The following is a 25,812-nucleotide window of genomic DNA, read 5'->3' as shown; positions in this document are numbered from 1 at the left end:
TTTTGAGATTTTTCATCTTGAAGCTGTCATATCATCCGCTTACAGAGAAAAAAATACAGTGCTCTGAAAAAGCAGTGATTTTGTGGTTGCGTCCTCAGTGAGAAACATTTGGGGGAAAAAGGCTGACGTGCAGAGAAAAAAAAACTATGGAGACACAAGCCCCAAGGCCATGGGAGTGTAACATATGCCATTATCGTGTCCCCTTTGCCAAGTGCTGCCACTCTCTATTTCATACTTCCTCCTGTCCTTAGTTGTCATCTACCCCATGCCCTCCCTTTTCTCACTGACTATCCATCGTTGCCCACCTCACTGAATCTTGGTTAATAGCTTTGGCATGCTTTTGGGTCCTGCTGGGGTGACAAAATGGTGGCAGCTGTGACCAGGCACCGGCCTGGCAGTGATCACATCAGAACAGTGGGGTCGCTAAAGCGTGGAGGGAAAAATGATTTGTAGGGGAACGTGCGAATTGGGCACTAAATTGACATCGTGTATGGCAAGAATAAATCAGCATATCTCTTCAATGCATGGCCAAACTGTGATCCCCCATCTTGAACAGTATCCTCTGCCATGTCCACTTTTTCTTTTAGGTTTGGAGCATTCTGGCTTGGACTCGCAGTATGAGCCCTGGTCCTCTGGCTCCCCCTGCAGCAGTGACAGCAACAGCAACTGGGGCAAAGTCCTAGTGGACGGAAGCACCGACAAATCCAATAACCCTTGTTCAAGCAGCTCCTCTGTGTGGCCTCCCTCCTCCTCTTCATTTTCTTGTTCCTCTTCTTCTTCTGGTTGTGGTTCAGGATCAGATCCAGAACTGGCATCAGAATGCATGGATGCAGAGTCTAGCTCCTCAATCAGCTCAGAGAAAAGCCTTGGCGCTGCAACTACAGTGATGATGTCAGCAAATGCTTCTTCCTTGGTGTCCTCTGCAGCAGCTTCCCCCTCCTCCTCTTTGGCGACTTCTACCATGATGGTCGGTGTTACTTTGAACGGAGACAGCAACAGTAGTCAGGTAATAAATGGAGGTGTGGGAACCATCAGTAGTGCAAATAATGGAAATGTCACTGAGTCCTCACACTACTCCATGGCGGGGTCAAACAGTATTGGCAGCAATAACATGAGTAACCACAACAAGGTAGTCGGCGGTGGTGTATGGGGTAACCAGTCAGTCAGTAATATGATCACCACTGATGGGAGCAAACCCTGTATCAATGGAGGGTTAAACCCAAATGCCAACCATGGTGCCTGGCCACAGAATCAAACCCCAAGCCCAGTGTGCCAGAGCCAACGGCCTCCACAGGCTCAGGGGATGGGCTCCAAACTCGGTATGGCTTCCCAACTGGGCTGGGGTTGCTTGGCAGCTCCAGACAACAGCATGATGGAAGACACAGATGTGAATAATGGTACATCAAGCAGCAAGGTGTTAGGAAGCAGCAACGGTGGAAATGGTAGTTTGCAGCCTCTCAATCTTAACACTGAATCCAATGGACCAAATAACACTATCTTGATGAATACTACTACTACTACTAACACCACAATGACCTCTAGTCCACCAAACTCTACCGCCTCACCCCAGCTCAGCGGGGATTGTTCCTGGGGTTCCATTGGAGGAGGAATTCGGGGTCCGCTGGCCAATGGAAATCCCTCATCAGCCTCCCAGCACCCCCAAGGAGAGTTGGGGGGTACTGGGGCCTTTGGTACGCCTTGGGGCGCAGCTACCTACCCTGTAGACAAGGGGCCCCCAAATGTAGACACTGTGAACCCCCAAATCTCCTCTACTGCTGCTTTCAAGAGTAATAATAACCACAATAACACTGGGGCCCCATGCTGGGACCAGGGGCCCACCAACAACCCAAACCAGCCTCAGAGCAACTTGTCCTGGGGTGTTGGCTCGAATCAAATCCCAGGGTCTACAGGCCAAACAGGAAATGGAAACCAAACTACTATGGGCCCTCCAGCAGGGATACCTCGCCCCTGGGGCAGCAGTGCGTCCTCCACTTCCTCATCATCATCCTCTTCTGCATCTAACAACAAAATGTCAAATGGAGATTGGGGATCAGGGACTTCTGGTAACAACCATTCAGATGCTGGAAGTCATCAAGGAAGCTCTGCCAGCAATGGCTGGAAAAGCCTAGAGGACGATGCCATGGGCATGGGAGGAGCAGGGGGAGCTGGCAGTGGAAGCCATGGCTTTGGAAATGTCAGTGGAGGCTGGGGGCGCTCTGGAGGAAGTGAAGGAAGCGGTGAAAGTTCTGGAGGGCGATCCAACTCAGACAGAGAGAGCAATCAACTTAAAGGAGGAAACCGCAGAAAGGTTATCCAAACTGTGTCAGCACCTCCTGTTCCGGCCCAGCCTGATGTGGACCCGAGGGTTCTGTCCAACACTGGATGGGGACAGACGCCCATACGGCAGAACACTGCCTGGGATGTCAATTCTCCTAGCAATCAGCACCAGGGACCCAGAGGAGATGAAAGGAAGCATATTAGCGCAGGCTCCGGCTGGGGCACAGCCGCGCCGGCAGCTCCCTCCCAGACCTCTGCAGGTACGGACACAATGTCTTTTCTGTGAAAATTCCATATCACAAAAGCAAAAAGTAAGGAACTAAAGTGCTACTTCTGATCAATTTGCAGGCTGGAGGGGTGGGCCACGCAGCTCCGGCCCTGATAGTGGAGTTTCTGGCTGGGGAGAGCAGAGACAAACATCTGCCTGGGACAGTAAAGGTCCCAATAATGGAGGAACTAGTCAGAGTGGCTGGGATGGTGAATCCAGCTACAAGGGCAATAACAGTAACACCTGGAACAATAACAACAACAACAAAGATGACAGGTAAATGTCCTTTTTTGTGGTCTTTGCTTATACTCATTTTCAGACTTATTTATTTAGTGTTCTGTCTATTATGCTCGACTAATCTCTTGAACTGATTTTGGTTTAGGTCCAACACATGGACTAATACACCGAAACCGCAGCAGGGCTGGGGCTCCAGTGGTGGGAACGGGAGTGAATCGTGGGGCGGTACCGTTGACGGTGGCAGAGCAGGAGCCGGCAACCACTGGGGAGAACCTCAAAAAAGTGCCGGCTCAGCGAGCTGGGACAGCGACAGCGACCGGTCCGGCTCTGGATGTTGGAGCGAGCCAAGCCGAACCAACACGAGCAGCGGTAACACCTGGGCCGGCAGCGGAGGATCAAATACTCCAGACCAGAGCACTCCGAACCCAAGCTCCAACTGGGGGGACTCAGTCCACAAACCCAATCCTCACAGTAACAGTCAAGGCTGGGGTGAGCCAAAGAAGAACAACCACGGAGCTCAGAACTGGGGAGAGTCAAACCCTAAACCCTCCAATGAGTGGGGAAAAGGTCCTGAACCAAACATGTCCCGAAGCACTCAAGGCTCTAGCAAGCCCACAGGTAGTTATTTCTCATCAGTTAAAGGGTTTTTGATGTTACTTTGTTATTGTTTTTGAGCTTTGACAGTGATCCTAAAATACTTTTTACTGAAATTACAAAATAATGAATGCCTCAATTTTCTTCATATTGAAGGCTGGCTTGGAGGTCCCATTCCCACTGTAGGTCAGAAGGAGGAAGGGACATCTGGGTGGGAAGAACCTTCTCCAGAATCTATCCGTCGAAGGATGGAGATAGATGATGGAACCGCAGCATGGGGAGACCCTGGTAAGCAGAAAAATCTCTTCACCTTCTTGGCTTATTTATTTTTAATTGGTCAAAGCCCCTTTCAGCAAATTCATCTTATTTTTATTAAATCTTCTCTTAGTTAAATACAGCGGTGGACCTCCCAACATGTGGAACAGGACAACCCAGCCAGATCAGGAACCCATGGTTTCATCCTCGCAGCACCGGCCCCATCCAACACACAACTCTATGCAGCCAGATAAAAGCTGCACTTCGGGTGGGTTGAAATATGTTTTTGTTCGCATAAATGTTTTGTTTGAAAATGGCAAAGTTGTGAGAGCTTGCAATCAAATTCCATGCAAGCTCTGAAAGATGCAGTTAGCCCGTCATTGCAGGACTAGCAACTCGAGGGCACTGATAGAGTGAAAATAAGCACTCAGATGAGCGTGGTCTGGCATCTGCAGCTAGGAAATAAAGTGCTTTAAGGATAAAGTTGATTCCAGAATAAATCAAAACATGAGATCTATTGAGTCGTTTCATACTGTTTATAAAAAGTGGACTGGCTCATATAATTTGAGTTGGAGAATTTAAATATAGTATACTTTTTGTTTTTAACCATTTTTGCAATTCAAGTAGATTGAGCAGTGATCACACATCTGATGCACAGATGCATGATTTTTTTTTAGCACTGAATGGGAATTAAATTTAGTCTGTCATATTAAGTCTGTGGCTAATCTTACTCAGAACTTCCTCTCCAATGACTGATAGAACAGTAACCTAGTATTGGTTTTGTCACCGCTCCTGGTTTGTTTATTACCTACATGTGTGTATTAGCCTCTTTACATAAAAAAACTGGCCCTCTGGAGGAGTAATGAAAGAGCACAAAGGCATTATGGATTTTGATGACACAAGCAACCTTTTTTTTTAATTCAAAACCAGATGACCCATCAGAGTTTCTGTCTGTGCACTATAATGATTATGTGGTTGTTTTGTTTTTTTATCACAAACCCGGGGGCGGTCATCTGTGGTTGACACTAATAGTCTAGTAAGGCCAGCCGCTGCAGCCTGTTTAACAAACGCTGTGTGTAAGCAGATGCATAGATGTAAAAGTAAGAAAAACAGTTAATTATGCATCCTATTAGGGTAAGCTATGATTGAATGTGTCTTGAACGATGTATAAAGTAGTAAATATAAAAAAAAAACCATTCTAAGTAATATTTGGAGCATAAAACCTGGAACCAGTTTTCAGGTACTTGCATCAGCTGTGCATCCAGGAACAATTGTGGTGCTTCAGTTCAGCCAAACATAAACACAACTTTCCACTGAAGTGATTTCATTACTTGCAGTCCATGAGTAAAATTGTTTTATTTATTTGATATGCTTTTTTGGCCAGTGTGGTACTGAAATAAACCCTTGCTCATCAGGTGAGCAGAACTTTTTCAGTACCCCATTTTCTCAAGTGTTTTACATTAAAACCAGCGTTGACAAGGTAAATGGACTTGTCATAAAAGTTAGTCTAAACATTTATTTTTCACTTACAGCCCCCCCGCCTTTTTTTAAATTTAAATCCTGAATTAAATTCAAGACAATGTTGCTGTTTTTATAAAATGTTGATGGCCATGGATACATCTTACTATGACGTAAGACTGTCACTATAATAAACTATGCACATGCATGAACGTGCAAGTGTGAGCCTCCAAGTGCAGATTATAAGTCTTAAGGACGGGGGAGGAAACCCCCCCAACACACTCATTTTGAGAGAAGATATTATGTGAAATGATTTGCACAGCGCAAAATGAGCAAGTGTGCACTTTTAAATGTTTAAAACGACATGCACAGTTTTACCAGATGCATGGTGGGAAACTAGCCGTTGCTTCTGTCTTCTTATGGTGGTGTTTGTGTCGAGGGGTTTTGTAAAGGGGGTTGAATCATCCCTCTGGAATGTTAAGAGCTTCTGTTTTTTTTCTTCCCTCATTCACCTTTTTTCCTCTTTTCCTTTTTTGTTCACCCACCAGTTCTACAAGAAATGGATACGCTATTGTTGCACGCTGGGGAAAGAGGGAACAGACTTTGAGTGGCAAAAGAGGGGGTAGCTAGCTTGGTACAAGCTGTGAAAACTAAAACAAGCAAAGCTGTGACTATGAAGAAGGGGCCTGTGAAAGAAAAAACCCTGTCAATGCTATTCAGGGTTCCTTGTTGAGCAATCTTAGTGAGGCAGCTACATAGATGGCTAAGAAGAGAGGGCCAAACCACCCAGCTACTATACTTAGAAATAAAATGAATCAAAGCAGTATTTTCTATTTTTGTGGATACTGAAGTACAAAAATCTATCAAGGAAGAAATAATTAAGACGGACAATTCAACTTGCAAGCAGGCTGATTCTGATTTGGGGATGTCTTTCAATCTGCTGCGGAACGTACATTTGATCATCTAAATACTATAATCTTATTTGTTCTTGAGTCAGCTGATGCACTTGCATGGACAGAGAATCAAAACAGGATTATTGACTTTGAAGTGTACATGCAGATCCTAATATCCAGGGTGTGTGCAGTTGAGACTGTACCTTGGGAAACCTTTGTTTAAAATGCATGCATAAATATAAACATTTATACGTCTAAAGTGTCTGCAGTGGTAGTCTGCTTGTGTTGCATGCGTGAGCTTGTCTGTAAGCCCAAAAATAAGTACACAATCACAAGAGGAACTCTGGAGCCTCAGGGCACCCCATGATCTGTCCTATTTTTACATGGATGTATCCTTGGCGTTTCCCCAAACTCCTCCTTTGAATGGGGGAAAGTGGCAGGCCGGGGTGGTCAGCTGTAACAAGAGCCCTCTGAACTCATGCATGCACTGTCAGGAATACACAGACATTCACCTTTGAAAGACTATATATCTAAATAAACACTTACATAATCACGTTGACGCAGGGCTTTACAGGGATATGAACATAGCCCTTTTCGTAGAGCTCGATTCTCTGATTTCAGAGGGGAAAAGTAAACTTTGAGCATGACTGGAAACTGAAAATGATAAATGGAGGCCTGTCATCCTTCATGTATCACAAACTGCCTTCCAGTTTGGGCAAAAACACTTGATATTGGTGCTTTTAGGTTCAAAGGTTTTACTGTCCTTTTAAAGGTATAAATGATTTAAAGACAGAAGTATGATCTTGACCTTTTTCTTCTTCTTCTTCAGGTTGGGGTGAACATTACTCCCAGCAGAAGGAATCTTCCACCTGGGGTGAGCCTGCACCTAATCCACCAGTGACTGTGGACAATGGCACAGCTGCCTGGGGGAAGCCCGTAGACAGCAACCCTGGCTGGGAGGAACCCAGCAGGGACACTCGAGACTCTGGGGCTGGTTGGGGCAACCACCACAAAACTGGTAAACGTGTGTAGAGCAACTTTACATATAGATACTTAGATTCCTACTACTTGGGAAAACCTGCCAAGCCCTCTGAAGAGCGCTTATGGGGCGGGTTTTTCTGTAGAAAGTGCATGACCTGACAAATATAGATCAAAGATTTACCCCTTTGCTGTGTACTGAGTTTCATCTTTGATGGCTGCAGGTCCCAAGCCTATAGATACATGGTGTAGTGAAGATGTGTCCATGGGAAATAGCTGGGATCAGGAAGAAGAGGTGGAGATTGGAATGTGGAGCAACAGCCAGCAGGACAACAGATCTAATGACCACAACACCTGGAACTACAAACACAAAAGCTCCAAGGTTCGAACCATTTGAACATCTCAAACATGTCATGACATCTTGATTTAGTAGAGTTCATCCAGATCAGTGTGGACAAAAAACTGTTCTGGACCCTTTTCTTTTAAAGAAAAGCCATTTAAAAAAAAGTATCTGTTTCAGATGAACAAGCCAGTCAAACAGGAGGAACTCTGGATGAAACCTTTAATGAACCAGTTCAACAACATGAACTTCCCTGTAAGTATGATCTTGTATTTACTCTAAACAGGGTTTGTTGGCATATGTTAGGATATATGAGGTTTTCATGACAAGTGTACAAAAGCATCAGGAAGCACAGCAGAAGAATGTGTTTATTAAATATAAAGGAGGCATTTGAATGGTACTATGACTGGTTCACCCCTTACTTGCCACTTACCGGATCATATCACTTAATTAACTGGGGTTTTCTTGTTTTGAACTTGCAGAGAGATGCTCCTGATGATCCCATGAAGGGAGGACCAGGGATGGTGACAGACAAGCGCATGGACATGAGCAGCATGGGAGACTATGGTGGAGTGATGGGGAAGAACCCAGGGTCTCGACACCAGCTCCACAAAGACTCTGCTGTAGATCGCAGTCCTTACTATGACAAGGTATACAGGCCTGTCCAGCGCGTCAGCCATTACTCTGATCAAGTCTGGCGTGTAACCAGCGTCTGCTTGGGTTTTCTCAACCCTGTTGTGCCCCATGTTGGTTGTTCTTGTGTACTGCATGTGTGCTCTTTCGTTGCCACTTTTCACTGAAAGCAAATGGAATATACATATTTGGTGCTCATATGTAACAATGGTTGCTAGTGGTTTAATTATTCCTTAATTACTCCTTTTCATAGTTCTTTACAAACTTTGCTGCTTTTCATTTATTAGTCTACTGCTGCTTGGATCATCCCCTTTTCACCTTTTAACCTTCTTACATTTGTCCGGTCTTTTCCATCCTGCCAGCTTCTCCTTCTCCACTGCGTTTACCTCCTCATTTTTAATTTCCTCCCTCCTCTTTCATGATCCTCTTTTCCACTTGGTCACACCTTCCCACACTGTTCATTTTCTGTGGTTTTGTTTCCACCTTTCTTTCTATCATCCTCCTTTTCCTTGTTTTTTCCTCTAAAGTATTAACTTTTCTTTCTTTTCTCCTTCCCCTCCTGTGCTTTGGCTGCTGATGCGCTTCCTGTCCCTCTGTGCTTGTCGCCCATCTGCCGTGCACCCGGGGTTTGCTTCCGCAGCTTTCTGCTTCTGCTTATGGTAGCCCAGCTTCTGATGAGCTCTCCTCCAATCAAAGCATGAGCCTTTCCTCTAGCACTTCTGCTCAGCCTGTCCCCTGTCACCACTCTGGGCCGTCCCCTTCCCACTCTAGCTCTGGGGCTGCTCAGCAGGTGAGTTTGGAGGGGCGAGGATGTGCTGCACAGACCTGTCTTTTAAAAAAAAAAAAAAATTTTAAATTGGGATCCAGTTCTTAAATAAACTGGTCTTTTGCTTGAACAATGCAGGGGTTGGAGCATATTTTGCATCAGTAATTTGCTCCTATTTTGTGAGATTTTATTTATATTTATTTCTTCCAAGCTGTTTAATCATGCACCATGTTTAAATATGTGCTTGTCATTTTCTTTATCCTTCAGAATGTAAACCCCATGTTAGGTGGCAGCAGCGTAGCACAGGGCCGAGGCGGCCCCCAGTCTCAACCCCCTCCTCAACCTAATCTTCGCAACCAAGTGCCTCCACCCATCCTGCCCCCTCAGGTAATTTACACATAGAATCAACACATCACTTGCCATGGGGCTATTGGACTTCAGACATAATCATTTCAGTGTTTTGTGTATCCTATAAATGTGTTAATTCACAACCAAATGTGTGCATTTCCAAGCAATCCCTGCTTTCAGAATGAGCCATTTCTTTTTCTATGTAAAATTATTATTATTATTATTTTAAACAATTATAATTCAGAAATGCAAGCAACATCATACAGAAAAACAGACCGAACTACATTTCTGGGTTTCCAACAAAAAAACCAGAGAGCACCCACAGTGAGAGGTCGTGTGAATTAGTTGGACCGTGTTTAGTCTACATTTTCACATAATTAAAAATATGTTGACCATCTCTTTTTATCATGACTTAACTGAGTAAAATGTAACATTCAAAGACAAAGTTTGAACGGCATCATATTGATCCCAGTCCTGTTTGTGTCCAGGTCCCTGCATCCCTGCTGAAATATCCAGGAGGTAACGGAGGTCTGAACCCTCTGTTTGGCCCTCAGCAGGTGGCTGTGCTCAACCAACTCTCCCAGCTCAACCAGCTGACACAGCTCAACCAGTTACAGGTACAGAGATGGAGACTTGCAGGTTTAGATGGACATGCTGCCAACACTGCAGCACTCGTGCTTTTCTGCCATCTGCATTTAGAAAAGCCTCAATTCGGTGATGGCCTGAGCAGGAGGCTGCAAATGGATTCATTTATTTTTTGGTTATATTGATATGATGGCATCACACAGCTGCCCCAACTGCACATCCATGATGTAAATGTCTTATTTCATCACATTGCAGAGAGCTCTGTTGAGTTGATGATCTGGTGACCTCAAGTCATTTTAATATGATGACTCATTAGCCCATTTTCCTACTACGGAGCTAAACTTGGTTGAGGCTTGAACGCACTAATTGCACCAACAAATGTTGGTTAGGCTTGTGCGTAATGCAAGGAAACGAAGCATCTTGTTGGTCAGGATCAGCACTCCATTCATTGAACGCACTCGTACAACTGGTCGTATTAATAGCAACAGTAAATCTGAGCCCTGGTTCATCAGCAGCAGTTTAAACTACCAGAATCAGGCTCAATGAGTCTGAGAGCAATATCAAACTGTAGACCAATTTAAGAAGTGAATTAAATCATTTTAAACCAGCTTTCATTTGCAATATTCAGTGACAAACCTTAAAGAAATTAAAGGTTCAAAATAGTAATCTGGTCCGTTTGTCGAAGCGAAGAGTCATAAGTTAAGTTAGGAACTGCTCAGTTTACCTGAAAAATGTCTGTTTGAGAAGGAAAGCATGTTGAAAAGAGCCATAAAACAAAGACAAGGATGATGAGAGGACTAGACAAGGGAGCAAGCGAGTAAATGCTGCAGGATGATGCGAAAGGTAACTGAGCTTAGTCTCAAAACTAAATGTTAAGACAGTTGTAAGCAAAGGCATTATAAACGGTCATAAGATAAACTAGAAAGATGCTAAATTGTAAAACCCTCTTACTTTGACATCCCCTCCATCCCCATTCAGCCCAGCCTTGCTGCACAGAAAACCTAGGCCATGAATCCGGCCTGGGTGGCATGGTGCATTATCTTGCTGAAAAGCTATGCTGTAGTCAAAAGAAATTATGGATATATTTAGTAACAAACAATGCCCTGTTGGGCTGTGGTGTTTACATGATCAGGGGTGCACATAGAGCCGGTTTCCTGCGTGTTTCAGATGTTGACCTGCTGTAACACACCTGATTCTAATAAAGGCTCGTTATCAGGGTCCGCACAGGTCTGTTAATGACACAGCCGTGTTTATCAGGGTGTGTTGAAGCAGGAAACCTCTAAAACATGCATGATGCCTTCACTCGAGACCCCCTGTAAATGATGTTCAGTTGGTACTAAGGGGCCTTAAATGTGCCATGAAAATGTCCACCTTTGAGCATTATCTGGAGAACTGACTTTCTCAGAATGTGAAAATCCCAGTAGATCAGCAGTTTCTGAAATACTCAGGCCAGCGTCTGCCACCAACAACCGTGCCACATTCATAGTTACTTGTATCACATTTCTTCCCCAATCTGAAACTTGCTGATTTTTAAACCCAGCAGTTCCTATTGACCTAAAGCCATTGAGCTGCTGCCATGTGATTGATTTTAGATTTGTTGTTCAGCAGTTGAACAGGTGCACTTAATGAGTTGGCCAGTTAATATACTTCTATAGTAATTCCACTCATTTTTGATACCAATGGTGCATTAGAGTCACAAGATCCATATTTCATTATGCCTGTTAAGGAAGTAATTAATCTTTTTTTTTCTGTTAACTCAAAACTACGGCTGTTACATCTACTCTCATTTTGACCACCTATCCCTCTGTCTGCAGCGCCTTCTCCTCCAGCAGCAGCAGCAGCAGCAGCAGCAACAACAGCAACAGCAGAAGGTTCAAAACCAGAGAGCTATGCCTGTTCGTCAGACTGAACAGGTGTGTCTCAACACAGTTGCTGCTAGGTCATGCTCAGATTTAAACAATGAAGCACCATTTCAGTGTCCAAGTGATGTTTCTTCTTTCACTTCTAACCTTCTAACTTCCTGTCCTTAGACACGTCCTATCGGTTCATCCCCATCAATGATGCAGCCGCCACGGCACTTGGACCCCTCCCTGCTGAAACAGGGTCCACCACTCAAACCTTACCAGGAGAGCTACTTGTCCCACAATACCCCTGACATGCAGAAGAATGCTGCCAGTCTTGGATCCTTCAGCAACTTCCCTTTAAGTATGACATTTTTTATTTCTATATACATATTTGATCAGTTTCATCCCGTTTAAAATGATTCATCTCATTTTGTCATTGGGCTGTACATTTATTTGTGACTGCCATCTTCTCTTCATCCTTCCCATTAGGCTTGAACTCTAACCTGAATGTACCCCTGGACATGGCCGTTGGAAGTATTGGTGGTGTGAGCTACAAAGAACCACCCCAGTCCAAACTGAAGAAACTTTGGGCTACTGACCCTCTGGAGCAGAACAGTAAACCTGGTACGTCAGAACTTCTTGATGTTTATTCTTGTACAAGTGCTAGTTTAGTTTAGTTTATTTTGCACATAAAACATAACAGTAAAAAACAAAGGTCAAATGAAGCATTGTGCAGGAGAGGTGGAAGCCAAAACAGCTTATGAAAATGCCTCCCCTTTATAAAACAAACATAAACGACAATAACAACAGCAAAAACACAATATAGAAATAGATAATATAAGACAGAAAAAGACAATTTAACATGAAAAAGAAAAACACTTCTGAATTATTGAAAGATGGGGAAAAAAAATTAAGAAAATGTAGGATAATTGCATGAAAAAAAGTACAATTTAAAAACTCCAGATGTGTTTCTGATCTTAACTAAAATATGATTATTTTTTTTTTAACAAAACCAGTGAAGATATTGATTTTAGTGATGTAGGTAAATTGTTCCATAGCGACGGTCCTCTGTATTTTAAAGTGCGTTGATTGTGTGAAGTCCGGCATAAAGGAAGGTGAAAGTTCTTTGAGTGTCGTGTCTGATATGAATGGATGTCTGAGGAAAACTTAAAAAAATTCTGGAAGCTGAGTCATGAATCATGAGATGAATATACAAACTTATACATAAACACACCCCTAGTATAGCAATAATTACCGAACTGACCTGAATATGTGACGAGTTTATTGGTCCTTTGTCCAACAGGTGCTATGTCATCTGGGCTGCGTCTGGAGGACTCCCCCTTCTATGATTTCCTGTCTCCTGGCCCATCTCCCCTGAGTCCTCCCGGCCAGTCAATGGGCTCCGTGGGTGATGGCTGGCCAACCCGTGCCAACTCCCCCCCGCCCCATGGAAACTCAGTCACCTGGCCCCCAGGTATGTATGCCGTTAATGCTTGGACATCTGAAAAGTCTGCCTTGAAGACGTCGTCTACATGCATGTGTGTGTGTGATTGCAGAGTTCCGACCTGGGGAGCCTTGGAAAGGTTACCCAAACATAGACCCCGAGACTGACCCTTACGTGACCCCCGGCAGTGTCATCAACAACCTCTCCATCAATACCGTCCGCGACACAGACCACCTCAGGGACAGGAACAACGGTAGGATCTCAATCATGGAGGAATGCATGTCGCCTCATTTTATATGTTTTGTGTTAGCTAAAAAAACATACTTTTATCAGTTCTTAGACTTGATTTTAAAACAGCGGATCAGATATTATGTAGAGTTCCATCAAGTGCTGGCAAGCACATAACTGATGCTGAAGCTCTCGTTGGTGTTTTCCAGGGCCATCCTCATCACTGAACACCACGATGCCTTCTAACAGTGCCTGGTCATCCATTCGTGCCTCCAGCCACAGCGGTTCCCTCACCAGTACAGCACAAAGCACTTCAGGTACGGTTCTTCCTGCTGTCCTTCTGGACCTTGATCTTCAAGCAGCTGAAGTCAATCAAAAGTGAAAAGTGGGGGTGGAGGTCTATTTGGATTCATATAGTGTTTTCTTTGTATCTGTACCCTGGTGTACAGCGCTCTTGGTTCTTAGAGATGCATACTATCCTCTTGGAGCAAAATCCTTCAGCGTGTAACCGCCAGTATCACGTAAACTCCTTGCACCAGTCCTCTTCTGAGCAAAATAACCAAATGACTGACTGCTTCTGGACAAACATTTATTTGAAATAAAACGATAAAATGGAAACCAAGAATGGTAAACATTACAGCCCTGAATTCATATGTATAAACCACCTGGTGTTTGTTGGTGGGTGGTAAGTCAAATTATATAAACAACCATTCTGGTATTGCGTGGGCCCACTAAAAAAAATATAGGCAAAAGAAACGGTACCTCTGTTGCAGTCCTGAGAGGTTCTTGGGTTCAAAGAGTGGACGCCAACACACAGGAACAATGTCCTCCCCAGCGGCAGCGTCACTGCACATTACTCACCTGAATTATTTCCCCGGTAGTGTCCAGCCACAGTTGTCCGCGTCTTAATTTGGATCCTGTGTACTCGGAGGTGAGAATCAGCTCAGTACGACGTCCACAAGTCTGGAGTCCATGAGGCTGAAATAGACATCAACACTCTCCACTAAACTCAGTACTCTCTTCCATAGGGGTGGGTATTGGGAAGGACCTCACGATACGATACGCATCACGATACTTGAGCCACGATACGATACACATTGCGATATCCCGATTATGCGATATCCCGATTATTATATTCTACATAGTTCACCGAAAAATTTAAAAATGCATTACACATCTTAAAATCCAAGTTGTATATATGTACATCAGATGATAGTGATGGATCTTAAAATCCGAGTTGCACGTTCATCAGATTATAGTGACAATTCATGGGACAAACTGAGTCAAAACAATGTTTTATTATAACTATACAAGCTAAAGTTACAACATATTTGTATATGTTTTTCATATTATTTACATCATATGAAATTAACATTAAATTTAGTATGCGGTTGCTTTAATTATGTGGCAAATGATAATAAACACAAGAAAGATGGGTACTAAAACCAAGGACAGGCACGGTGATCAGTCAGTATAGATATGAATCCATAAATAAATAAACCTCTGTCCATTATTTTTCATTTTTTAAGGACAGGCAATTGTGTTTATATAAAAAAAAATTATAAAATGAAATAAAATATATAATGGGAAAAAAATCGGGGATAAAAAATATTTAAAAAAAAAAAAAAAAAAAATCGATATTCAAATTTTGAATATCGATATTGAATCGGCTGGAAAAGTATTGCGATATATTGCCATATCGATATTTTTGCCCACCCCTACTCTTCCAAGTGAATAAAGTAAAAAGTAAATCCAGCCAAACTGATGCGATGATAGTGTAGTGTCTGTGTCATCGCTGTTTATCAAGTAAGTTTACCATCGTCATTTCTGATAACTCTGATTCGCTGGTCAAGGGCTAGCCCTCCACCAATCAGATTGGCGATTCTACATGTCGAGTCAGCCAAAACGAACGCAGATGCCGACAGATCACTGCACGGGACACACCAACCCGACTTGAGTCACCGACTGCGTCCGACGGACGGTAATCGGGTTGGTGTGTCCCGGCTTCCTAAGTATTTGATAATATTTTAAAGCCAACAGCTCGTTTAGATTATTTATTTTTCATGGTGATGTAGCGTATTTGCACCTTTTCTCTCTTTCAGTGTTTAAGAAAACATTTGGCAGACATGTAAAAGTGCAGGTTGTCTGTAAGTTGATTTTTCTCCTCCTTGCAGCTAGACCCAGTGAGTCAAAGTGGTCTCCTGGCGGTGGTTCTGTGTCCAACTCCTCCCTGGCCCACGAGCTGTGGAAGGTCCCCCTGCCTCCCAAGCCGCTGCCAGTGGCGGCCCCCTCCAGACCACCACCTGGCCTGCACAGCCAGAAGCCCTCTGGCTGGGACGGCTCTGCCCTGAGACTGGGGGGCTGGGGCTCCACTGAGTCCAGATACACACCTGGTGAGAGAGCAATAACATCCTGGATATTTTCACTTTTAAAATAATGTTTTATACTAGGGGTGTAACGATACACTAATCTCACGATACGGTACGATACACGATATTGAGGTCACGATAACGATACGATATTATAGCAGTATTTTTTTAACAACCTTGAATGAGGAACATATGACTGGAAAAAATGTATTTTATTTGAAAGACACAAAATACAAAACAATGCTGTGCGTTTGCCCTATTGTTACAGTTTGTAATTCTTTATAACTGTTTAAGTTTTAAAGAGAAAGCCAGGACAACCATTTTCCACAAACTGAACTAAAAGTAAATGTCAGGTTTGCATTATGCATCTTCAGTTTCATACAAGTAAAAATATTTTGTCACAAATTGAATAGTTTCTCTCATGTATGATTTGACTTTTTTCTTTTCCAGAAATTTAACAACTAAAATTAAATAAATAAATAAAAGTAAATAAATACATACAATTTTACATCATAAAAAAGATTGATTCATGCTCACCTTATAAGTGTAAGAGGAGATTTATTTTTGTTAAGGTTATTTTGGTAATTCAGGGTTCATTATTTTAGAAATATATTCTTTATATTCTGTAAATCAGGGACTATAATGACACTAGTCAGTTTATCTGTAGTGATTAGTCTGTTTTAGATTGAGCGGAGTGATACAGCACTAGGTGCTGTGTTGATGTTCTAAAATCCTACGCTGTTGAGGGACATTAAAGTACACTGGAACTCACGCAGAAGTTGTCCCGTGTTTATCCTACTCACGACCCGAAAAAGGTTTAATTTAATAAGGTAAGGCTTAACTCTACACCAGCCTTACAAAAGTAAAAGTTCAGAGCTCAAAACGGGACCACAAAACGGGACTAGTTTCTTTTGAGCGGAGTAAGATGTTGGTCCACAGGTCGAGGCGTGGTCGGATGCGCGTTTCTAGTCAAAACAATAGATTAATATTAATAACCCAATATCGCGATACACTTTGTCACCTCCACGACACGTTTCGTGACGTTTTTGTATCGCGAAATTTCGTGGCACGATATATTGTTACACCCCTATTTTATACTATTTGGAACAAAATTTACTTTGAAGAGTCATTGTACATTGTAATATTCAGTCAAATTGATTTTAAAATACCAAATAGCTTGGATAACTGACAGTGTTTCCTTTGTGGCTTAATAAAGTAATAAGTGCATTTAACTGAATTAAAAATATAATGTTAGTCTCATTAATTTGAGAAAGCGCCTCTTTATGGAGGAGCATTTGTAAATGATCCGAAACCAGATGATAGCTGGAGTTTAAAAACAAAAAACAAATCAGCTGATTAGGCAGATTACATTTTCTGGCATTTTACAAGTAGACTTGTAAGGACATTAAATGGTGATCGTTAACTGTTGATTATTTATGGCTATTCATTATGGCATGGTTATGTCTTGAAGCAATGCATGGAATTGTACTGTTCTGAAGCTACCAGCAGGGGGCGCCATTTACCGGGATTCTACTAATTTACCTCCAGAAAAGACCACAGAGTACCATAGAAATCAAAAGTAGATATGAAGAGAGGAAAGCAACGTTTGGTGTGGGACTATTTTGAACTTTTAAATGGCTGTACCATTTAAATAAAATTCACCCGACGGTGATAAACGAAACTTCTCCTAAGCAGCTAATCATCACCACAATGTTGGCAGTAAGAGCTGCGGGACAGAAGCAATAACCTAAGGGACTTACAAATCGATTGCAATGGATGTACTGCCCATAAATATCAAGTATGGGTAACTGCAGGCAGGGAGGGGGGTCGTGGTGCGAGGGGAGTGGGGGCGTGGTGAGAACTGCAGTGGGTGTGCTGCGATCCAAGCCAATCAGTGGGTTTACAATGACATCTCAATTTTGTATTATATTTATCTAATTTATTATAACTATTTCCATTAGATAATTGCGGATTCATCCAAGTGTTTATCTATAATATATAGGCTACTGCTAAATGCCTAAATTGTAAATTGTGTGTGTGTGTGTGTATATATATATATATATATATATATATATATATATATATATATATTTAGACGTTTAATTCAGGGCGATTTAGGCCTACTAAGCAAGAACAAAAAATACATCAGATATGCTAAGTAGTATAACAGTGTCAAATATTAATTATACGTAAGGGTTAGTGTATCACGAAGATCTGTAATGATACTAAGCATATAGTAAATAGTGCTGTGCCTATATAAAAGATAAAAGTTTACGTGAACTGTGTGTGTGTGTGTGTGTGTATTTGCCTACCATCACATATTCATGCATTATTAATAGTTCCATGCATTTTTAGTGGTGGTGTATATACATGGTTATTAAAAATGAGCTTATAAGAGGTGACCTTAAAGTAAAGTGTTACCCTTCTTTCTTTCTTTCTTTCTTTCTTTCTTTCTTTCTTTCTTTCTTTCTTCAACCAGAGTTTATACATTTGCGACATACTGGACATTCACTCGAGAGCAAACCCCTTTGTCCCACCTGGTTTCTCAGGGTGCTCTATCAATAAAGTCTCTTCAAGAATAAAATGATAAACGGTCGGGAAATATATGTTCCCCGCGTTTGAATTTCATTGGGCGGCTTGGTTTGCGGTACGCCCAGTGCTTAGTTCGCAGCACGCCCCCCTGTGATGTCACTCGCTACTCCCTGCCTGCAGTTACTCATGACTCATAAATATTGTTGAAAGCAAAGGTTTTCAATATCTTGTTAATAAAATTAAATCAGTCTGCAGCATCCTGTTGTGGTGCACCAGGTTCATAGAAACTGCACATAAAAAAGGAAATAACTGTTCCAAACTGTCTGACAGGATACCTTTGATTGATCAAAAATAGTTTAATTTACCTAATGATGGATGGAGTGTATTTCTAAAAGTGCCTATCCCCTACTTGCAAGTCGGTAGTTATTTTGTTAATGAGTAATCCTTCATGATCATTACTGCGTATTAAGATTCTGATTCAAACTGACATTTAGAGGTTTCTCATAATCTGTAGGAGAATTGCAGGCTTTACTGCTCCAGTTGTTATGGCTGGATATTCTTGGAAGTATTGCTGTCAGAAATATTATACTCCCTACACGATGTATCTTGCCAAAAAAGGAAGGCAATGTAAGTATTGGTGAAGGCTCTTAGCTGACTTAACACTGTATTTTGTGTGTCTAGGTTCCAGTTGGGGTGACAGCAGCAGCTCAGGGAGAACCCAATGGCTTGTTCTGAAGAATCTCACACCTCAGGTACTCATGAATGAAAGAATCATATTTAATGTTATCAGCTTGTCATAAATAGAAAAGACTTGATGTGATTGACAATTCCGTGTTTATTCACATATTTTATGGGCTTGTTTTCCCCAGATTGACGGCTCTACACTGAGGACCTTGTGCATGCAGCACGGCCCTCTGATCACATTCCACCTCAACCTGCCACATGGTAATGCCGTGGTATGCTACAGCTCCAAGGACGAGGCCGCCAAGGCCCAGAAGAGCCTGCACATGTAAGCAAATCAGACACAAGTCACTTCACTTAGCACAAGTTTGTTTCAGAATGCTTTCAGCTAATACCATGATTTTCAGTATGAACAAGAAGCCCATTTGAGTAACAAGGACGAGATATTCTGCAACGCAAATGTATCATGATGTTTTTTAGAGCTGATTTCTGAGTAATGCCAGTATTTGCAGCACAAGACCTCAAGATGTTGAAATTACGTTGGCAAAAGTGATGCCACTTCCTTTTTTTTCTCTTTAAACATTGACGCTATGAATATTTATACTAGGGCTGGGACTCGATTAAAAAAATTAATCGAATTAATTACAGGCTTTGTAATTAATTAATCGCAATTTGATCGCATATCAATTTTAGACCTGAGAACAAAGAGATTTCCCTTTTTTGTTTGTTTAAATGGATTTTTGTATACGAGTGAATGATTGACTAGTGAAAATGTATGTTCAATTTATGAAACAGTTTATTTTTATCAAGGTGGTGCTTCACCAAGAACAAATCGGTGCAATTTGCTATAAAGTGCAGTAAATTAACTATATGCAGTATGCACATTGAACGAGACAGGTATCCTATAGTCAAGGACCTTCTGTAAACACTTAAATATAACAAAATACTTGCAACTGTTTCAAGTACATTCCAGAACATGGAAACACATTAGAAAACAGAGCACGCTTCCATCCATCCGTTTTTTAAAACAAAATTTCCCATCCACGGGACCAACGAGACCCTTTTCGTCTGCGACTTCATTCATCTTTAACGTGTGTGGTAACAACTTAGCTTGTGTTATGTCCGTACTTCGTACGACGGCCGTACTTCGCTGTAACACTAATGCACGTTGGTTGCAGAACCTTGAGAGAGAGAGTTGTAAAACGCTTTGATCACGCCGCGGAGCTCACAATGGGAGTCCACGTAAGTGTCATAACTCTCTCGGTGCGTGCGAAATGCCATGCTAAAAAGTATATACTAAAAAGTATACTTAAGTTCTGCACACTTTTGAGTAAATATTAGTAAATATCATTAGGGTGGAAGTATGCGATTTCGGACGCAGCCTCTCTCTCAAGGGGTCTGGTTGGTTGGTGCGCCGTCCGTGTGAAAGTCGTCCCGTGAGAAACGTTCCAAGGGGAAAAGACTAATGCGATTTAAATGCGCTATTTTTTTCTAGCACGCTATTTTTTCTGTAATTAATTAATCGAAATGAACGCGCTAAAGTCCCAGCCTTAATTTATACATGTACTTATTGCCTATTCTTTCTTGTATCTCTACAGGTGTGTTTTGGGGAACACTACTATTATGGCAGAGTTTGCCAGCGAGGAGGAAATCAGCCGTTTTTTTGCACAAGGGCAGTCATTGGCATCTCCCTCCTCCGGTTGGCAGACCATTGGCTCTTCTCAGAGCAGAATGGATCAGTCTCCAGCTTTCCCCAGCCGTGCTCCTGAACCGAGCCAGTGGAACAGCAGCGATCTACACAGCTCCTCCCTCTGGGGCAGGCCCAACTATTCCAGTAGCCTGTGGGGGAACCCCGGCAGCACGGAGCCAGGGAGGATCAGCAGCCCTTCTCCAATCACCTCCTTCCTCCCAGTGGATCACCTTACAGGGGGTGGGGACTCCATGTGAACCACCTGCCCGTCAGCCAGGCTGGGAAGAAGGGTCAGTAGAGAATTTATCAATAATCAGCAGAAGAAAATGGAGAAGAAGAAGAAAAAAAGTAGTTAAAACGCAAAGGCACTCGTAGGACTCTTTCTCACAAGATATTCAACAAAACGGGGTTTCCCCTGTGGAATACAAGTTACGTTTCTCTCTCTGCACATATGTCCACTTTGTTTTAGCCCAAAAACATATCAGTCGGAATACTTGAATCATGCAGGCCAATTCTATAATGTGAACAGATGGATATTTGCTTCCAGGTAGTGCTCTTTCAGACCGAAAAAAAGCTTCAGTTGAGCTCATTATTATATATATATTTTTTGTTTCATTTGTTGTTTATTTGAATTCCAATTCTTTTTATTTTTAACGTTTTTATTTTTTTTTTCTTTTGCATTTGTTTGCTGACAATGTTGGAGTATGAGCTTTTTTAACTTTGCACTGAATGTGGTTTTTTTTCTCAGTATATATAATCTGCAATATAGAGGGAGCAGCCAGTTTTTCCAGTGTAGCTGTTTACTCATTGAGGTCCTTACCGTGTGCGTGTATGCATGTGTGGAAGTACTTTGCATGTGTGGAAGTACTTTGTATGTATGCGACTGCGAGTTGTGAATGAGTACGTGTGCGCTCCTCTCTGCCTTGGCACGCCTACCTTACTGCGTTGTCGTGGAGTTCAAGATCAACAGATAGTTAAAGAATAAACCTGACTTAGGATGATTATCTGGTGATAGAAAAAGTGACATTTAAAAGTATTGCACCGATATTTTTTTTTCTTTCTTTTTTTTTTTTTTTTCTTTTTCTTTTTTTTAAACTAAAGAACGTTGAGCTCTGCAGTGCAAAGGACTGTAGCCGCAGCTGGGACTAGCAAGGCCCGCCCTTCGAATATAGAGAGTGGGGCCGATCTAGCAAGCCCTCTCATTGGCCCCCTCATGGGCAGGGAGGGAACAGCACTTTCAGAATAGGCTTTCAATGTTTTGGAGGTGCCACACTGCAACCTCTTGTTTACAAGACTTAGGAGGCGGAATGTGTGTTCATTCTTCATTTTAAAGAGAAGATGGAATAAATGAGAAAATGCACAAAAAAATTAAAAAGCTTAAAAAAAACAACTTTGTATAAAAATTTATAAAATGTAAAAACCACAAAAAAAAGTAAAATAAAAAGGAAACTCTTAATGAGGATGAAGATCATGCTTTGTAACTCTGGGAATTCGGATCAGTGTTTTTGGCCATGGCATTGGTTATTTAAACTATTCCTCTTTGTCTGCTAAATAACCAGCAATGGTCCTCAGGAAATCAAGCCAGTTTTACCCCCCCTTGTAGTTGAATTAAGAAAAATAAAATAAATGAATGAAAATAAACTACTACTCCTTGTAGGAAAGGAAAATCCAACTTCTAGCACTGAAAACTATGTATAGGTCTAATTTTTTTTTCTTTTTTTTTTTTTTTTTTTTCCTGCCAAATAACTGCTTTAAGCTGGAGAAGCTCAACACACTGCTTTCAATATGCTGTCTTTTGAGGGAGAGGGAGGGTCCCAGTCTTGGGAGGGGGGGGTGGAGGATGAGCTGTAGAAATCCCAGCGCTCCTCTCTTCTTCCTCCTCCTCCACTCCAATGATGTAAAAATTGTGGGGAGTGTCTATTTTGAGTGTGTGACTGTTAGTGGAAAATGTTCTGTCTTGTCAGACGTATAAACCAAGAGAAAGGCAAATCTGTATCTATGCATACTGTAGCCTCTCACATTCACATGGCGTACTGAGAGGCGTTTTTTTTTTTTTTTTTTTTTCTTTCCCTATGTCTCAAAATTGTTTTTAATGTTTCATTAAGTACAAAAAAGTGCAAAATATTACTTGCTTTTTTTTTCTTCTTTTAAATCATTGCCACAAATGGTGTTCAAAAAAGGAAGAAAAACTTTAAAATCCTGTTTGGGTTGAAGATATTTTAACAGTGAAAAAGTCGTCCGCATTTCATTGCCTTGATCCTAATTGTGTCCGAAGATGCAACAAAAAGTCAAGTGGCTTCTACCTGTTTACAAATAGAATATGATTGTATTTTTTTTTCTTTTCTCTTTTTCTTTCCTCCTTTGGATCAGGGGAGGGTGGGGTGCTCATCTGAAGTTCCTGACATCAAGAATTGTGTGTGCGTGTGTGTGTGTGTGGATGTGGATGTATCGGTGGAGATCTGCCGCTGCAGGGGAAGGGTTATGGGTGGTGTGTGTGTTTGCGTGACTGTTGATCCACCAGTTGTGTATGTTGACAAATACAAGTGTGAATAATGGATTTTACTTATCTGCCAGTGATTAAGTCACTACGATGCACAATTTTTTGCAGCGAAACGAAATTGCGTGAATGAGAGATCAGCATTAGCGAAGCCATGGACCTTAATTTCTTTTCTTCGTGTAATATTTCTGTATTAAGCCTGTTGTGTTCTCGTGCACATGTTTTCCCCCACCCACATAGATTTTTATTTCGAAGTACTATAAGCATTGGCTTCAGTAGTGTGTTTTTTTTGTTTTTTGGTTTAGTTGTGACTATTTAACAACTTCAAAGCATATGTAGTGAGACAGAACCTCGAGTATTAGCCAGACTTGACAGTGGTGTGTGCCAGTATTGAATGCTCTCTACCAAATAATTCAATCATACAAAAGAGTAGTTTACTGAATTCCACATCTCTTTGCTTAAAATATATAAATGAGTATATAAATGAATATCTTATTTGTGTTTTTGTTTTTTTGTCTTGTTGAACAGTTGTTATCAAATGACACACCTGAACTGCGTTTATTCATGTATTTTTGAGTCTGATGAATTGAACTGAGGAGCCTTGGAGTTTGCACTTGAGCGGACGGGAGGGAAGGTGGAGCGAGCAGAGAGCAAAGCCGAGCGGGCGGGGCAGGAGCTTGGGTTTTGGTCTGAGAGTATAGTGACAGGGTAGTTTTGTTTCTCTATCTCTCTCTCTGAGGTGCGTTTACTTGTCCTGCTTAAGTGAAAGGTCGGAGGTGCGAGCTCTTCTTGCTGAGCCTGAATGTAGCTCGAAACGGTTCAAAAGGTCTGTTCCAACATCTCTGCACCTCATCAGCTTCCACCTTGCACCCGCTGAATGGGAAAGATCCAGAAAGGCAGCCCCTGCTCACGGTTCGTTGGATGTAAATGAAGAATCCTGCTGCTGTCCTGACCGCACCTGGTTGCCGTAGCGATCTTCGGTGCTTGTCGGAGATGCTCGTTTCTTGAGCTGGACTGAAACGAGGCGAGGGCTTGTTGTCGGCCCGTCGCGACTCAGGCAAGGGGATGCGACTCGCGATCGGCTGGTTCTTCCTGGCTTTTCAGGGACCCGGGGTTCCTTGCCTCCTCGCTGGCTTATCCAGGTTCAGCTTTCCCTCTCTCACCCCTGAGCTTAACTACAGGAGGGGAATAGCAAAACTGACAAGAGGTATGGAGCAAGTAAACTCTTAATTATGTATGTTCCCTTTCTGCACATTGAAATTACTTTACACTTTGTTCATTCTGACAGTTTCTCTTTGGCCGTTTCTTTCCTCATGCTGATACAAGAGCAGTTTTGTCCCCGTTTAGTGCCGCTACCTTAACCATTAGTGGGACAAAACCTGCCCTGATCAGCAGCCCAGGAGGCTTCGCTCTTGGAGAAGGGACAAGCAAAATCTGTAAAACTCCTGTGTTACTGTTGTAGTTCCCAGCATAAACGTGCCGTCTCCGTTTCATCCAATCTAGTGTGGAGTGTGTGTGTGTGTGTGTGTGTTTGGGGGGGGGGGTGTGCAGAAACAGTGTACATGTGAGCTCTTTATCATGCCAAATTAAGGAGGGAGGCTGAGAGGAAAGGAAAGGGATCGTTTTGTTTTAGTTATGTATGTGCGCATTAGTGTATTTAAAAAGCTGGACAATATTAAATGCTTGAAGAAGAAAAAAAAATTGCAAAAGGATGATGTGAGGAAAAACCACCATGAGCAATGTACAATCCCCAGGGCTGCCAAGCAGCTTCCCGAGAGGGCCAGACGAGGGGAGGGAGGGGAGGGACGAAGGAAACAAAGAGGGGGAGGAGAGGAGGGAAGCTGGCTGGTGATACTCTACTACTTTTTAATATTTAAGATTTAAAATAAAAAATGTGACTCATTATTTCTTAACTATCCTGTGAGTAAATGCTATATTATATCATAACACAAAGTGGCTCCTACAGTTGATCAAAAGTGCTAAGGCTTTTTTATTTTATTTTGAAGAAGAAAAAAAAAATTTAAAAAACAAAAAACAAACAAAAAAAAAAACAAACTGTGAGAATCTGCTGTCTTTGTTGTTTTACACTTAGTATGACCACACACAAACCCTGAAAAGCTTTAGTCTAACCAGCACAAAGATGTTTGGGGTGGGGGGTGCAGCGGGTGGGTGTTGGGTGGGGAGGGCAGTACCGGGTGGGGGGGGGGTGTTGTTGCTCAGAGAGACTATGCAGTGGAGTGTTGAACCCAGGCTTCCATGTCCACCTCGGGTTTTTCTTTTTTCTTATTTTTTTTCCTTTTTGGTTTAAAAAAAAAAATAAAAAATCTGAACACAGCTGAAAAGGAATTCCCAATAATATTCCTCAAACATGTGCCATCTTTAAATCGTACTCCTAGTACTACTACTAATAATAATAATAATAATAATGAAAACCTGACAAACCTTTATTACCTAGCAACCGTCAGGCCAGTTGTAGCAGGAGAGGACAGGTTAAGATTTGCAAAGTCCATTTCTTATATTTTCACAGCTTGTCTCCTCATTGTGCCGAAGGGAGCGAGGCCGGTGAAACTGCAAATTTTACACAACTACAATGTTTTTTATAGAGATTCTATCAATCCAGTGTGTAGTTGGATCACCTGTAAACCTTTTATGCACATTGCTTTGGGGAGACTGTTGAAACTATATATAATATATATATATATATGAAAATATAAACATACAGTGTCTATAATCAGCGAGAGGATGTCTTCCTCTCTGGCAAACAAAACAGGAAGTACTTTTTTTTTTTTTTTTTTTTTTTTTTAGATTTTCAAATGTCTTCCTCAGCTCATCAAAGGATTTTATCTTAAACTTCGGTGGAATCTGCACTTTTTGAAGGACAATCTTTATTTGTAT

At 42.0% G+C, this 25,812-nt stretch overlaps 1 protein-coding gene across 3 annotated transcripts in view; it reads left to right on the top strand.

Annotated features, from left to right (window-relative positions):
* Nucleotides 1-25,072, top strand: part of LOC133421362 (trinucleotide repeat-containing gene 6A protein-like) — a 47,420-nt gene extending 22,348 nt beyond the window's left edge. For 2 of the 3 annotated variants that reach the window (XM_061710886.1, XM_061710888.1), the window contains 21 exons: nucleotides 588-2,537; nucleotides 2,626-2,821; nucleotides 2,928-3,400; nucleotides 3,533-3,664; nucleotides 3,765-3,899; nucleotides 6,812-7,006; nucleotides 7,185-7,342; nucleotides 7,481-7,555; nucleotides 7,783-7,950; nucleotides 8,967-9,086; nucleotides 9,536-9,664; nucleotides 11,447-11,545; nucleotides 11,663-11,837; nucleotides 11,966-12,100; nucleotides 12,780-12,950; nucleotides 13,033-13,173; nucleotides 13,358-13,465; nucleotides 15,323-15,541; nucleotides 18,731-18,801; nucleotides 18,919-19,058; nucleotides 20,329-25,072. In XM_061710886.1, coding sequence (XP_061566870.1) covers nucleotides 588-2,537; nucleotides 2,626-2,821; nucleotides 2,928-3,400; nucleotides 3,533-3,664; nucleotides 3,765-3,899; nucleotides 6,812-7,006; nucleotides 7,185-7,342; nucleotides 7,481-7,555; nucleotides 7,783-7,950; nucleotides 8,967-9,086; nucleotides 9,536-9,664; nucleotides 11,447-11,545; nucleotides 11,663-11,837; nucleotides 11,966-12,100; nucleotides 12,780-12,950; nucleotides 13,033-13,173; nucleotides 13,358-13,465; nucleotides 15,323-15,541; nucleotides 18,731-18,801; nucleotides 18,919-19,058; nucleotides 20,329-20,677 — 5,339 coding nt within the window. In that variant the 3' untranslated portion in view covers nucleotides 20,678-25,072. The remainder of the gene's footprint in view (nucleotides 1-587; nucleotides 2,538-2,625; nucleotides 2,822-2,927; nucleotides 3,401-3,532; nucleotides 3,665-3,764; nucleotides 3,900-6,811; nucleotides 7,007-7,184; nucleotides 7,343-7,480; nucleotides 7,556-7,782; nucleotides 7,951-8,966; nucleotides 9,087-9,535; nucleotides 9,665-11,446; nucleotides 11,546-11,662; nucleotides 11,838-11,965; nucleotides 12,101-12,779; nucleotides 12,951-13,032; nucleotides 13,174-13,357; nucleotides 13,466-15,322; nucleotides 15,542-18,730; nucleotides 18,802-18,918; nucleotides 19,059-20,328) is intronic. The other variant, XM_061710887.1, reaches the window with a different exon arrangement.
* The last annotated feature ends 740 nt before the right edge of the window (nucleotides 25,073-25,812 follow it).

The sequence above is a fragment of the Cololabis saira genome, chromosome 21 (genome assembly GCF_033807715.1).
Source record: "Cololabis saira isolate AMF1-May2022 chromosome 21, fColSai1.1, whole genome shotgun sequence".
Classification (NCBI taxonomy): domain Eukaryota; kingdom Metazoa; phylum Chordata; class Actinopteri; order Beloniformes; family Belonidae; genus Cololabis; species Cololabis saira.
This window is presented reverse-complemented; position numbering and strand designations above follow the sequence as displayed.